The sequence below is a fragment of the Ascochyta rabiei genome, chromosome 2 (assembly GCF_004011695.2).
Source record: "Ascochyta rabiei chromosome 2, complete sequence".
Lineage (NCBI taxonomy): Eukaryota > Fungi > Ascomycota > Dothideomycetes > Pleosporales > Didymellaceae > Ascochyta > Ascochyta rabiei.
In genome coordinates this window covers 378298-393302 of record NC_082406.1, presented here as the reverse complement: position 1 = coordinate 393302, position 15005 = coordinate 378298, and the positions used below count along the sequence as shown (strand labels likewise).

General features: G+C 44.2%; 3 protein-coding genes across 3 annotated transcripts, besides 12 other annotated features; 2 read left to right on the top strand and 1 right to left on the bottom strand.

Moving 5' to 3' along the window:
* Positions 1 to 82: part of a mobile genetic element that runs on past the window's edge.
* A 26-nt stretch (positions 83 to 108) lies between these two features.
* Positions 109 to 530: a dispersed repeat.
* Positions 243 to 647: a dispersed repeat.
* Positions 634 to 713: a dispersed repeat.
* Positions 692 to 786: a dispersed repeat.
* Positions 787 to 867: 81 nt separating this feature from the next.
* Positions 868 to 1122: a mobile genetic element.
* Positions 1123 to 1530: 408 nt separating this feature from the next.
* Positions 1531 to 3040: a mobile genetic element.
* Positions 2854 to 2937: a tandem repeat.
* Positions 3001 to 3019: a tandem repeat.
* A 2833-nt stretch (positions 3041 to 5873) lies between the features above and the next one.
* On the top strand, positions 5874 to 6776 carry EKO05_0001074 (uncharacterized protein; the record flags this gene model as incomplete). Its single annotated transcript, XM_038944883.1, has 1 exon — positions 5874 to 6776. The coding sequence occupies one exon, from the start codon at positions 5874 to 5876 to the stop codon at positions 6774 to 6776; it is 903 nt and encodes a 300-aa protein (XP_038801836.1).
* Positions 6777 to 7862: 1086 nt separating this feature from the next.
* EKO05_0001073 (uncharacterized protein) lies at positions 7863 to 8180 on the top strand (the record flags this gene model as incomplete). The annotated part of the gene is made up of 1 exon (XM_038944882.1): positions 7863 to 8180. The coding sequence occupies one exon, from the start codon at positions 7863 to 7865 to the stop codon at positions 8178 to 8180; it is 318 nt and encodes a 105-aa protein (XP_038801835.1).
* A 1287-nt stretch (positions 8181 to 9467) lies between these two features.
* EKO05_0001072 (Phosphotransferase enzyme) lies at positions 9468 to 11032 on the bottom strand (the record flags this gene model as incomplete). The annotated part of the gene is made up of 4 exons (XM_059635571.1): positions 9468 to 9591; positions 9645 to 10248; positions 10302 to 10474; positions 10536 to 11032. 4 exons carry the CDS (start codon positions 11030 to 11032, stop codon positions 9468 to 9470), a joined length of 1398 nt encoding a protein of 465 aa, XP_059491554.1.
* A 1807-nt stretch (positions 11033 to 12839) lies between these two features.
* Positions 12840 to 13271: a mobile genetic element.
* A 237-nt stretch (positions 13272 to 13508) lies between these two features.
* Positions 13509 to 13764: a dispersed repeat.
* Positions 13765 to 13780: 16 nt separating this feature from the next.
* Positions 13781 to 15005: part of a mobile genetic element that runs on past the window's edge.

Below are 15005 nucleotides of genomic sequence, written 5' to 3'. Positions count from 1 at the left end.
TATACCTTTTTGCCGGCCAGATTACGTACACTAGCTAAGCATCCTGGTTCTTACTAAGGCAGTCACCATGTGCACCGGCACACTACCTACGCTAATTCCTTGCTAAGAGGGTAGGGGTAGGGTAGGGTCTACATGGGGTAGATGTAGTAGTAGGGTATGGTCTACATGGGGTAGGAGTAGGGGTTAGGTAGGGTCTACATAGGGTAGGGGTAGAGGTTAGGTAGGGTAGGTGTCGGCGTCCCACTCTTTAACTAAAGCAATTATTGCAAAACCTCGTACTGCAGAAATTTAGAATAAAGAAAGCGCTTTTTAATGGTCTATATACCGTAAGATTCCAAGCAAACCTAGTAGAGTTACAGTAGTTGTTGTATAAATCCTAGGTTATTACAATTTAGGCTAACATAACAACTGCTCTAGCTCTACTAGTTCTGCGCAAGATCTTACGGTATATAGACTGTTTAAAAGCGCTTCCTTTGCTCTACATTCTTACAGTACAAAGTTTTGCAATAACTACTTTAGTTAAAGAGTTAGACGCTGACACCTACGGGCCCTACTTAGGCCTAACTCTTTCCTACAGACCCTACCCTAAACCCTACCCTACCCTGCCTCTACCCCTAATCCGTGCGGACTGTACCCTATCCCTACCCTATGTAGACCCTACCCTACCCCTACCTCTACCCCTAGTCCATGTAGACCCTACCCTACCCCTACCCTATATGGACCCTACTAGGCTACCCCTACCCTACCCCTACCTAACGTCCGTACGGACCGTACCTAACCCCTACCTAACCCCGGGGTACCCCCTACCCTTTTGCCAGCGTAGCTTTAGGGTAAGTAGGCTAAGTTAGAGAAGTTCTATTAGTAATATTGTGCCGGTGCACACGGTGACTGCCTTAGTAAGAACCAGGATGCTTAGCTAGTGTATGTAATCTGGCCGGCAGACGGGTATAAGAGGCCTTGACAGGAACTGTCAAGGCAGGACACCTACAACAACAACTAGAAACACTTACTTATAGAATTTAACTACCGTATCACCCGTCTCTTTGACCCTTAACAATGATGACGATAAGTATCCTTCCTGATGCGCCTGCTAACGAGATGCTTCGATACCTATACTGGAACAATATAAGAAGTAATAATTGCTAGGAAACTATAACCTGCGGCAAAACAAGATAGAGCTAGTTTAGATAGATACTAAAATACCATTTATCCTATAAATAAAAGACTAGCTATCTAATTTAGAGCTACTATCTGTATATCCGCTCTACGTTACATAAAGGCTTTTGTCCTACTTAGACTATATAACTTAACCTAGACGCCCCCTTTTAACAGAATCTGCTGTTTTAAGCAGCTTAGAAGTATAAGAAAGTCTCTAGCTGCTTTCTCTTAAGCTATAGGCATTAGATCTATAGCTATCCTTACAATATTTCTAAGAAGATTCTAGTATTCTGTCTAGAGTAAGTTACCGCTTAAGGGATACTATCTAAAAGCAGTTAGGTAGTTAGTAATGCTAAGTAATAAAGTTAAAGGTACGGAGGTGCATTTTAAAAGTCTTTCCCCCCCCCCCTAGTCAACGTACGGGGTAGTGTTAGGGGTAGTAGGCCCGATAGATTTAATCTAACTTAATTAGTCCTACGTACATCTCTGCCCTCCTTATACTTATTACCTCTATCTAACTTAATAATCTTCTAGATATAGATTAGGATACGCTAATCTAGCACTAAATCTTCTCTTAAGGTAGCTTATCCTAACACTGTTTCTATACCTAAATAGCCTAAGGTCTACTCTTTAGTGCTCCTTTCTTTGTTGTATATCTCTTTATCTAGAACTAATAAGGCTTAATAGCATTCAGATCTAGTAAGTTACAACACTAAAGTAGCTATGCTATATGCTTCTAGCTATATACTACACTTTGTATATAGTAGTTATAAGTAGGTGCTTTATCCTCCTAAACTAGTGTACTAGGTCTCTCTTTTATACACTTCTTTATAAAAGGAATTAGCTTAGGCTTTATAATAGTTAACTAGTACTACTACTAGTCTATCCCTAAGCCCTTGCCTTGTAATAGCTTACTAGTCTTCTAATTCTATCTCTATTAAGGTTTTTTGCTAGGCTTTGTACGTAGACTAAGCCTCTCTATACCTATTGTAATCTCCTACCTCTCTTTTATTAAAGGCTCTATCTCTTAGTTTAACTTATTAATCTTCTTTATAGCCTCTTTTTTTTCTTACTTTGTCTTAGGTGTCTAGTAGTAACAAGGACCTTTCTTCTTATACGTAAAGTAACCCTAAAACATAAACTTAGAGTATCCTTTCTATCTCTCTTAAATACAGCTCTTAACAACAGCCTTATCTACCTTTCTTTAGACTCTGTATCCTCCACGTTGATAAAGGAGAACTACAGCAGTCTTATTACTCTAGATAACGTTCTTCTAATCCTTAATAGTCTAATCTTTATGCTTAAGATACTAAGCTAACCTCTCCTTCCTTGTTAGTTTGGTCTTCTTGTAGCCTGATTTTCTAAGTACTCTCTACACTGTAGAGGCTAAGATATCTAGGCTATCTTAACTAAGATCATTAGCAATATCAGCATAGGTCTTCTTTCTGCTATAACAATCCTGTCTTATAAGGTTTACAACCTTCTTAAAGGCCTGTTGCTGTTTTAAAGGCCTCCTAGATTGCGCTCTATCTTTGACATGCTTGTTCTCTAGTTAAATAGGTCTAACAGTAGGATTAAAGCCTCTCTTAATTGCTTATAAGTAGATTGAGTTAATTATACGCTTCTTAACACTAGTTAAGAACGTAATCTCTAAATTTGTCTTTCTATTAGCCTTATAGGCTATAATTAGAGCATAAGTAGTAAGATTAAAGACTAGCATAATAAACTGTAGATAGATAGAAGTAGATAGAGAAGGTAGAGGAGATAGAAGAGAGAAAGCCGAGAGGACACGTCATAAGAAACCCAGGCTGATTTACCCCTAACTGCTCCGTGCGTTGACTAGGGGGGGGGGGGGGGGGGGACTTTTGAAATGCTCCTCCGTAGACTAGGGCAGACTAAGAGTAGTAGGTATATCTTAATACTTATTACAGCCTTATAATTAGAGATATAGACTAGAAGTCTTAAAGTATATGTTGTATTAGGAATAGGGGTAGGGTTATAAGCTTATATACAGGCTGTAGTCTACTCTAATATTAAAGGTGCTTTTGCATTAGAGACCCTTCTAGCGCAAGTTAGTTTAGTTGTCTTTACGTCTATTGTCTTAACCAGACTCTAACTTGCAGAAGTTGGTGGCGTCTCCTACATATCCGTACCTAGTAAGCTTTTTCCTCTAGCAGTTAATTATGTCTCCTTACTAAATCTTTTAGTCTAATTTATAATTAAAGGGATACTAAGTGTTAGTAGAATTTATGTTCTTAAGATAATAGCGTCTTCTATTCTTTAATATGCCTGAAAGCTCCCTGTGTACTAAGATGGACTTTTAAGGAGTCTTTCTTTGCGCATTTTAGACGTTACTTTTAGGCTTTTCCTTCTTAGTCCTTTCTTCTTACGTATATAGTTATAAGTGCATATATAACATAACTGTTTACAACTTTTACACTTTCTATCTGCTCCTGTACGTAAATATTGTTTCTCTATTTTACAGCAGCTGTTATTAGAAGTTAGTTTGTTGTTTAATGTTGTAGAGACATTTTAGCCTTACCTATTGCAGGATCTGTAAGACCTATTTAGAGGGATAGTGTGTTAGTGTGTTCTGTCTATGTTTAGAGATCTTTGCAACCAATCTGCGTATATAAGGGTTAGTTAGGCAAGTTAACAGCTGCTTAAGGTGATTTAGTAGTTAGCATGTGGGTAATCTTTAGCTAGTTTGGCAGACTGCATGCTGACAGGGATCCAGTCTCTAACGCCACGAGCCGGTGCAGAAGCGACCCAACCCCGACGTGGTTCTGGTCTCGAGCCGGTGCTTTAAGAGGGCAGCACGTCGGGCACAGACTCATCCTTCTTGGGTTCATGCATGGCGCATCCGCCATTGTCGGGACGCGGCGCATGCCCACATCTCTTGACCACGCTGACATCATTGCTATAGTGCTCATGGAAGCATCCATAACAAAGGACGTTATGTATTGGACAATACCAGAGAAAGGAGGATCGTTACTATCAAGAGACAATACGTTTAGGTTCCAGATATTAATGACTATTTACGTCAAATCATATTATGAACTCCTCCTTACCAGGATCGATTACGTGTCGACACCTTATTTCAGTGGTGTCTAGCGGCTACCAGTTGTTCCATTGGAGGTCCAGTATATATTGGGAACTCACAACCTTGCCGGTTCAGATGAAGCCCCCAGGCAACGGCATAATTCAAGTCACCGACGACGGCCTTGATAGTGTCTTCCCGACTAGAGCAGAGATCGTCAAGGCTGATATCTCGTTGTATGAGCCGACACCTTTGATGCCTGCGTACGAGTATCTTCTGCGCTCTGACGCCAATGTCTGAAATCGCCATAAGAGATCCAATCCACAAAGCAGCGTCTTCGGCAGTGATGGTAGTGTTCTCACGCGTCGTGGATGATGATTTGCGATCAGTCGTGGATTCGGAAGGGGAAGGCTGGAGGCATGTTCGTGGGTTATGGGTGTTCGACTGAGCGATATGACATGCCATTGGCGTTCTTTGGGTTGAGTCGGGGAGACGCGAAACGGCACTCGCTGCAGCTGGAGATCCACGCTGGAGATTTATGGTAAGCTCAAGCGAGCAATGTCAAGGTAATAGGCACTTACTATGTTGGCTCCTTCCCAAGGTACATCTTGATGCGTGAATTCCTCTGTTGCGCGTTGTATCATCATTGGCTGTTGTGATGAATGACTGTACGCCTTACTATCGTTTATATCACTGTCGATAGAGTCATAACGCTTCGGTTAGTCCTCTTGGAGGCCATCAGCTGGACGAGTGCCTGATTCGAGTGGCAGACATCCAAGGATAGGTTGCAGCCAGCCCGAAAACCATTCGAGCCAGATAGTCATTGCAGATTTAACTTCACTTTTGTCTTTGTTAAGCTCTGCAACCTTCTTATTCAGTTCTTCCATAACCTCTCCATGCTCGCTTTTGGAAAATCTTTGTCTGAACTCGCCAACTTCGAAGGTGAATGGTAGGTACTCATGCACCCTCCCATCTTGACTTCTCTTGTAGTCACGAGCCATGTTGAACTTCACGTAGCTGTTTCCATCTTCACGAAAGACGGTCAGAATCTGTCGAGGGCCGCCAAGTGGTTTGTCTTCCGATCGGACTACGTAGTTGATTGACGATATAGTTTCATAACCCGCCTGGACCTGATGAGAGACTGGAGGGCACAAGGTCAACGTACGCACCGATTGTGGACGGTTCATAGCTTGGGTCAGTGATAGCTTGTCCTAGCGTAGAGGCCAAGGGACGGTCGAAAGATGAGGTTGTGGACTCCACAAGCTTGTAGGAGCCTACATGATACTTGCACCATTTCCTGGTCTGATTGCTTGTCGCACCGACGGAATAGTAGGGAGCCCATTTGCATTCTAGACGCGTCGACCACACGCTCCGCTGCGATCCTATCACACACTCGTATATGCATCAATTGTCAGCCTAACCTTACATTAATCACACACTCGAATGTGAATCGATCACACAACCTATGATCATCACACAACTGACCGTGCATCGAATCACACGCTCATCTGCACCTCGATCACATACTAGACTCATACCGGTCACGCCAACGTAAGTCTAGTCGCCGCAGGCCTGACTTTTAACTTGACCGGACACTTGACTTCTAATCATACCACACACTCGACGATTTGGACGACACACACAATATACACGCGACTCTCACGCATACTGGATCATGTCCAAGAAGTCCAAAAATGTGCGAAACGGCATTCCGGACACCGAAGCCGGATGGCAAAAGATCCTGAATGTTTCAAAGCAATTAGGGCATTCTCAGACATTGGAGAACACGCAACTGAAACGTTTGCCAACAGTCGCAAACAACAAGAGCTCATCCAGAGGAGCCAAGAAGCAGCGCGAGTTCCTCAGTAGAATTCATACAATAAGTCTCTACCACTACCTGCTGTGCGCTATCAGTTTCTCGCAAAACGAGTTGGACTCTACCAGAGCGAGTGTACTTGAGGCTTTGGTCAACAAGATCACCAGCAGTCCTGATGACGCAGCAATCATTCATTCTGGTGTCCGAACACTCGCTGCAAGCCTGAACATACGTCAAGCTGAGCGGCCACCACAGTTTACCAACGCTGTTCTAAAGGGGACCAAGGAGGTCTTTAGAGAGCACATGAGCGACATGATCAGGAAGGTGTTAGTTGAAAATGTGTGGAAAGCCGCAGTAACGATGGACTTTCCTTCCTGGCCGACACCGGACAATACGGTTCCCTGTCTCATGAGTCTCGACATCTGCGAAAAGGACGTGCAAGAGCTTTTCAAGACACTGTTCAACGCCAAAGCGGATTGGGTGGCCGGCGTCTTGCACATCGTACACGAAAGTGGCATGACTCAGATCGTCCCTCGTTCGGAAATCACCTTGAAGGGGGTTTCAGATCAAGCCATCATTGCGATTTTTGGCACTGAGATACACGCTGCAATAACGGAGTGCCCTGTACGAGTAAAAGAGCTAGCGGATGGGCGGCGCCTCACAGAATGTGTCTCGATGATCATTTCTGGAAGAGAAGGCACAGTTAGTTTGGCTGTGGGCTTACGAGGGGGTGTCCACATTCAGGGTAAGCTCTATCGTTGAGCATCACACAGAACGCCTCTCTCCTTGCATCTTTCTCTTTCTACAACCTTGCCGCCTGCAATGTACAGATCCCAACTGGGTTTGAGTTTTAGCGATCCCTCGGGTAGATTGAACAGGGAAGTGTACTGTTCGTTCCCCTCGATGCTCGTTTCGATAACCGTTACCTTACTGTCTTTCCAATGCACTTCCTGGTCTTGGCCTTTCACTATCACGACTGTGTTCGGCCCTACATCTGTGAAACTCACTCCTTGTTCGAGAGGTCTGAAATCCGCAAGATTGAATGCCTTTCAATATTTAGGAAAAGCAGGTGTTGGGGTAGAAGGCATACCATTTGATCGGTTTTTCTCAGTGAAACCCTCTTGAACACTAGAAATACCGCTCGGAAAACCAAAAAATCAATGTCGACCAAAATGCGAAAGGGAGGTTTAGCGATGTGTCGTGTCAGGTGTCGTTTCAGAGGCGATATGCGGAATTCTCAACTCATCAGAGTCTACAGCGATTCGTCTGGCTACTGAATTAAAATTTCTGCGTTGAGATGTGGCCGCGATAGCACTGACATTCAGTTCTTGCATCAAGGTTTGGGCTGTAATACTGGCTGCAATCTGCCCTTCTTTGTAGTGACTAGAAGCAGCTTTGCAGGTTTGCCCCGCAACCTCACGTGAGCACAAGAGCGCTACGCTTCGGAGTCAAGCATTGCCAAATCCTGCTAGCACGAACTACATGGTGACACCGACTGAAAAATTCGCAAAACTATTAAATACTGATAGTTCAGCCTATTCCTAGCAAGTCTGATCGATGGTCCCCTAATCTTCAGACGGCGATGGAGGCACGATCATAAAGTCGAAGCGGGTCGCAGAATGCCAAGAAAATATGGTGAGACCTGCGCCGTGCCGAGCCTGAACGAGTAAACAACATTACTCTGTCTCTCCATACGCCTTTTTTGTTTCCAGTAAACTTTGTTTGTCTACATGTCAGTAAGGGTTTTTGTAAACGCATAAACATTTGTGTCACATATGAGGAAATAACAACTAGAACACATCACCGCAGCCGAGGGTATCAAGCGTTTGAATCGGCCAACGCGACAGCATGACTGAGCACCTACTGGACTACAAGGAACTGTTCCTCCAGGAACAATGTTGGCGCGAATTCGCAGAGCTTAAACAGAAGGAAGCTGAGATGATCCAAAGAAATGAGTGTCACAGATGCGAAGAAGCTGAGGCAAGGACTCGCAAGACGATGTTGCCTGAATTCTTCAACGCGCGGCACCACCACCTCCACCTGGGTCTTGCCGTCCAGACCGATGCATCCCTATCAACGCGAGGCGATTCTGCGAACGCGAACAACAAGCTTCGATCTGAAAGGCTCCGCGTGTGGGACGACATCATGGAACCGGGCTTTGCCTAGGAGCGGCATTTCACCTCGGAACACACGTTGGGAGAGTCTGGAGAGACTACAAGACAACGGATGTTGAGTTCTGAGCTCGACCTGCATCTCTTCCAACGATCGACAGTCGAGAAGCCTGTATCTACAATCGTCAGGCAGCTGCACAACAATCAATACCTCTAACGAAAATGCAGACTACAAGGTTCAGTAACGTTTGCGAATCATGCTAACACGCTGAGTCTAGAGGCACAGCTGGATGAAGGTATGGAGCAGTTTTTCAGTCTCCAGCAGTAGGCGAGGGCGATCGCCACGCCTACAGGCCCATGCAAAAGCCAAACACAGATCCGACAGGCGGTCGTGCTGAAACGAAACGAGCCTCCCGTCCCCGCGCCGACCTGTTCTGCGTGTACAACACCAGCACCCAGAGTGCAGACAACCGCGTCGCCGCCTATATCGTCGAATACAAAGCGCCGCACAAGCTTCCGCTTGGTCATATCTACGAAGGGCTGGACGATATCGAGCTTGAAGACGTTGTTTGGTGTCGGGAGGTTGAGAGCTCAAGAGATCACTTTCGGTGCTTCATCGCTGCTGCTATATAACAAGCGTTCTCCTACATGGTTAAGGTTTGGTTAGAATTGGTTGCACATGCAATGGCGAAGCGTTCATCTTGCTACGAGTGCCCGACGATTCTAGGATGGTGTACTATTAATTGTCTGTTGGACGTCAGATTCAGTTAATCGAATCGTCTACACTTTGACAGCTGTTGGGCAGATGTTAGCTTTCACCCTCCAGGCACTTAAGACACCACCTTGCGGTCAAGAGTGTCGTAGGAACGTCATCGCACAGCTTAAAAGTTGGGAAGTTGTATACGAAGACTTGTTAGATTCTGTTCCCAAGGCGAAAGCACCTTTACCAAAATACCGACAACCTCGCCAGGATGCTTTCCTTTGAATCTCTCCTATTCAACTCTGGCGAAGACTACCTTTGGCCGACTCTTTTGATGGATGGCAGCCACAAAGCCAGCACGACTCCAATGACGAGCCTGATAAAGCCACACTAAGCTGGCAGCTAAGCCATACGGATGGCTGGTGATTATCTTGGCCTTGTTTATGACACCGTTACTGTCTTCTTTGAGAGGCATCACCTACGCAATCCACCAAGATCTGCTATCCAATGCGTCTCTTTATCAAAATTGCGTCGCTCCTCGCCCTCTAAATCACTCAACCCAGCTTCCCGCAAATCCTTAAGTATCTTAACTGCCTTGCTGAAGGTCTCGTTTGACGTATAACCCTCGTTAGTCAGCACACCTTAAAAACGTCTCCAAAACTCCTGACTCTTATTGAACATCTCTGCCTCTTTGTGGTGTTGTTGGATTTGTTGTGGTGAAAAACGATACGGACACGGTTTGTTAGTACCGAAGTGGTCCCATTCTCTAATTTGAACGATAAGCCAGGAAGTGGGGTAAAAGAGGATAGAGGAACATACCTTTCAACGCGGATCAAGCATTCCTTAAGAGGAAAGAGACAATCATCCCAGGTAGAGCCAACGAAGGCTTCTAATTGCTTAAGAGTCTGACCATGGGAATGCCGCATTACCTTGTGCATCAGAGGATTCTTCTCTGCCGTCAATGTTTCGTACGCTTGAATCAAGATAGACTGAGACACTTGGTATCTGATCTGATCCTTTGTAGCATCATTGAGTGTTTTGAAGTTATCAGGAAGCTTCATCAGCATGTCAATTCCATAATCCAAAAGCAGCGGGGGGTTGGCTCCGATAAACACTGGAGTATTCCATGCTCCCTGCCAATCAATGACGCATGAGATCCTGGCTTGATCGTCGATGTAGATGTTGCCAGCATGGAAATCAGGGTGCCAAAGTCTGGGAGAAACAAGCTCTGAATCTTGGGGAGTGATATGCGGAATTATTAATAGGAATTTCTGCAACAAAGCTGTGTGAGCCTCTGGAGAATTCTGCTCTGGACTTATATACTGCCACGGTGATTTACTGGGTTCCTGAACGTTTGCGTGAGAGCTGATCCAGTCAATCTCAAGGCGAGCGATAGATTCTAGGTATTCTGCAGAGGATATCCCTATATTTAGTTTTAGTCTAGATTACAAATATCATAAGCGTCTGAATACTTACAGGGACCTTGGTATCGCGAGTCACTGTGCTGTTCCTTCCAAAACTCTCTCCGAGTGATAGGTCCGATGGAATAACGTGATTCGATGTGATCAACAACATCTTGCGGACAAGTTGTGACAACAGCAGGCTTGCATCCTGCAATCCCACAATCCTTAAAATACAACGATCCTAATCTGCCAGCATATATAAGCTAATTTGATCGCAAACTGAGTGTTAGAGCAGGCTAAATCATACTTATTAAAGGAGACTGAGAGCAGCTTCCTTTCAACATCTACGAACTCACGAATAACGTTTGATTTTGATCGCAGCGAAAGATCCTGCCAGACTTTGTGGAGTTGGGAGCCTCTTGCTTCTTCCATAATGATGTATTCTGCCTGAACGGGGTTTTGGTCGGTAGCACTCCAGGCAAGAACTTTTGGGACAGGTATATTCAAGACAGTTCGGGCAAACTCCATGGTCGCCACTTCCGATGAAGTAGTAAGTACTTGTGGTCCAGCGTTGGGGTGAGGCACTTTTGCGATGACCTTTTGGCCGTTGTCCATCTCAAGGCGGTATGCCTTGTTGTAGTTGCCTTCGCCAATCTTCTTGAAAGATATGCATCGTTCTGTGCCAAGGGCTTGACAGGCCGTTTTCTGGAGACTGGGGACGTCAAAATAGCGATATCGAGCTTCCAATTGCTTACGCTCATTCCAAAGCCATCGTCCGCTGGTGTAGCAGAATAAGGGATCCATGTCGGCCCGACGACGGAAAGGTACCGGGCGAAAACCCTCTGATGTGTGTTGCAAGTCAGTGTGGTGCACTCTCGCAATGCTTGTAAGTATTCTTCGATAAGTCTCATTGCTCGTAGGAGAGATTGTGACGCGTTGGGAAACTCAGTTATTAGGTTTTGGTCTTTGAGGTGTACGTGTAGCGCGAAGGTGCGGCGACGGTCTTGAGGGAACAGATCTGCTCCTGGGTGTTCAGTGTTCACATGCTTGGCGAGGTTTATTTTTCAACTATATATTGTAATTTTATATCATATCCATTCACATACGACCATAGGACGTTGAAAACAAGGCTTCCCGTTCGCTCAGCCCTATTTAAGCAACGTACCGGCGGATTAGTAGTTAGGTGGGTGACCACTAGCGAATACCCGCTGTTGTATGTTTTTTGCTTTGGGTAGATCTGGATGTTTTTGGCTTTACATCAATGGGGATTGTTAGAGTACTACGTTGGCTTCGGAATAGGAAGAGCAGTTGCTGCCATGGTGGGTCGTCTGTTGATGTAATGTACGCGGAGTGGCTAGTTGTGGAAGACATAACTAAATCTACTTTAATGGTTGTAAGAACGAAATTTGATTGCCTTTTCGCTATCGAGAAGAAGGTTGATAGCCTGGTTTGACTGAGCGGGTGGAGGGTATTGCATCTGCTTACTTGCAAGATGTTGCTGAGAGTGCGTGTTGACAATCACGATTACCTAGCTTAGGGAGTGGCACCAACCTCAGCACACTCTGTTGACCGCCCGAAATCCTCTATTTGCATTCGAAGACATAAAAATCATCACTAAGCAAAAATATCGTCGTTCCTAATGTGAATATGATCCTATCCTAGTCTATTAATTAGTAAGTATGCCCTTCGAAACAGAAGCAGAAACGCGACAGCCTGTTCCCTATCCTCCTCCAGCGTAATTAACGTTTAATACCCTGTAGCATCTATTGCGAGAACCTCTAGCCCTAGGCCCTCTAAAACTATATCTACATCGTCCTGCGTAACTGCGACACAGGTCTTAAAGCGTAGACTGCTGTATCTGCTATTAGGATGCTGTGCTGCGTACGTCCTGAAGCGCCTGCGCGCGAATTAACTACTAACTTTTATCTTACTCTTTAATACTAAGTCTATGCGGATCTAAGTAGCTACTCACCTTCGCACTGTCTCTTCATTAGCACCCTCCAGGCCAGAATCCTCTTGCACATCCTAGTTGATATGCAGGAAGACATCGCCGTTGCCTTCTTCCTTGAGGTTCAGGCGTACTTGCGTGTCAAGGTGGTCTATAAAGCGCGCCTATTGCGCGTTAGAAGAGTACGTTAGTCTGTAAATTGTGAATCTGACTTTGACACCAGGGTATAGTGCAATGTGCTCACGGATGCAGTCTATGTTGGGCATGTTGGGGTTGTGAGGAATAGGGTGACGTTGTGGCTGAGATTGGTTGGTATCAATACCCAGACTAAGTAAAGCGATAGCGCAACACCTAAGGAAATGCTCGAGATACAGTTTGGATATATTGCTCAAGCATCTGTGCTGGAATAGTGGTGGGTATGCTGTTAGTACACCGTACCGCTGACACGTGGTAGGGGCCACAAGTTGCCGGCCTTTGGTATCCGGTGCGTAATATCATACCAGCCACACCACGGTACGGCAATGGTTTGGGAAAATCCTTGGAATTACCTACAAATCCAGATGGGGTATTAGGAGAAAAACCGTTATCAACGGAAGTACCCTCGTGTTAAGCTGGACCCAGATATAAGAACACGTGTCTACAGTAGATTGAAGAGAACAATGTCTACTCTAGCTAATAAGACCTCTACTGTACAACCTACTACCCAGCCTACTTCATATGCATCTGCAGCTGCAGCCAACCTCCCTAAGAACACAGAGTGGCAAACAGTTACAAAAAAGAAGCAACCTACTATTGTAAAGAACTCTCTAAGTATACGCCAACTAGTTCTTACACAAGAATAAGAACTATTCTCTTTTGCCCCTCTTAAAATGCGTAACACTTTTAATAAGGCCTTTATAGATAAAGGAGTAAGCCTCCCTATAATCGCCTAAGCTAGCCTAAGCAGAAGGAACAATATAGTACTTACTACTACACCTACCTTTACAGCAAAATACCTACTTAAAAACTAAGTAATCTAGCAATTAGTTACTACCTATAAGGAAGCCCTTCTAATAGAACTATAGCATAAAGTAATACTACACAACATTCCTACATTGTAACGCACTAGTCCTTCCAAAGCCCTGTCTCATTCTCTCCAACTTATCACCAACTTGGTGCCGTTACATCCGTGTCCACCCCACACCTAGGCTAGCACTCTAATTATTCCTAACTTTTGTAAGGTATAAAAAGGCCTAAGGTTAACAGGTACAGATAGCTAGTTTTTAAGTATTCTTTTATATACAACCTAAAGGAATAGAACAATTCTCTATATAAACTATCCTAGTACTCCTATACACCTTGTAGCAGATACCTACGCCTATTAGAGACTTCTATTATCCTGCGTTGTTATATAATACTTGAAAACTTGTCCTAGCTAGTAACAGCCTCTAAATAAAATTGTAAAGGTTATTTAGTTATTTATGTACCCCTAGATTTAGACCCCTTACAGTTACAAACTAAATAGGTCCTAATTATTATTTAATATAACAGTTAGAATTCTAGAGACCTTCTAGCAACTAAAGCCTATAGGTTTAGGACTTTCTACAACCTACTACTCTAGGATGGTTATGGACTGGCCTTAGGGTAGGATGCAATAAGGGCTGATATGGTATTATATCTCTTAAGGAGGTAACACGTTGCGTGTCCTTCTAATATGTCTGTAGGGCACGTAACCGCCCTATCTTGCTTAAGGCTTAGATAAGGTGTAAGCCTATAACATACCTCCTTTCCCTATCTCTCTCTAGCTAAATGTATTTTATAGGGTCCTTTCTGCGTTTTGCGTAGATAAGAGGGACGCTAGTAGCAGGTAAACCCTAGAGCTAGTTATAGTTGCGTAAGGGCCTACCTCTTAGTAAGTTAGCTACTAGTCTAGTCTGTAGTTTACCTAGGGTGGTCCCTGCGCGCACCTAGGTTGTTTTTATTTTGTCTAGCGCACCTACCAAAGTTAGCTACTTTACTACTCTACGCTCCTGCCTAACCTACCTATCTTACGCCTCCTCTATTTTTTTGTTTTATGCCTACGCTTCCCCTGCTATATCTGTTATTACTTCTAGTTATAGCTACTAGGCTACTAGCTAAAAAGCTAGCAGTCCCCCTAGAGGGGGCGGTTTTAGTCTGCTACAGTCCCTCCCCTCTGCCTATAACATTCCTCTAGTATTTTTTTTTCTATAGTTTCTAATTTAGTTATAGGGCCTAACAGTATATATAGAAAGCTTACTGCTGTTATATAGGCAACTATAAGGTTAAGGGTAATTTAGACAATAAGGACCTAGTCCCTATCTCTACTAGCGCTATCCTATACTGCCTATGCTGCCTTCTTACTATCCTTACTAGTTAGCCTTATTTATGTTCTACTTCTATTATAGGCCTACCTACCTACTAACCTTCTATAGCTAACTATATTCCTAGTGCTAGTAAGACGTACTACACCTATACTAAGCGTAAGCACACTTATATATATAATAATAACCTCTTTACTATAAATACTAAGCTCTGCTATACCTAGTGTGACTTTAAGCAGTATATCTAAGTATGTGTCTCTATCTTAGCCCTATATTCCTAGCTAACAGCAGTTAAGGCGTTAGTGCGCGCTAGTAACGCCTATGTTAAGACGCCTAGCACCTAGGGCGTAGGTAGTAATAAGGCTAACTAAGGGCGTTAGCCTGTCTTCTAATATATGTTACCCCCTTAGCGCCCCTATAGGTCTTCCTTTCTAACATAACAGTCTTATTAGGCACCTACTATAAGTATTAGCAGGTGTATAAGGCTGCCCTTAACTTAGCCCTAGCT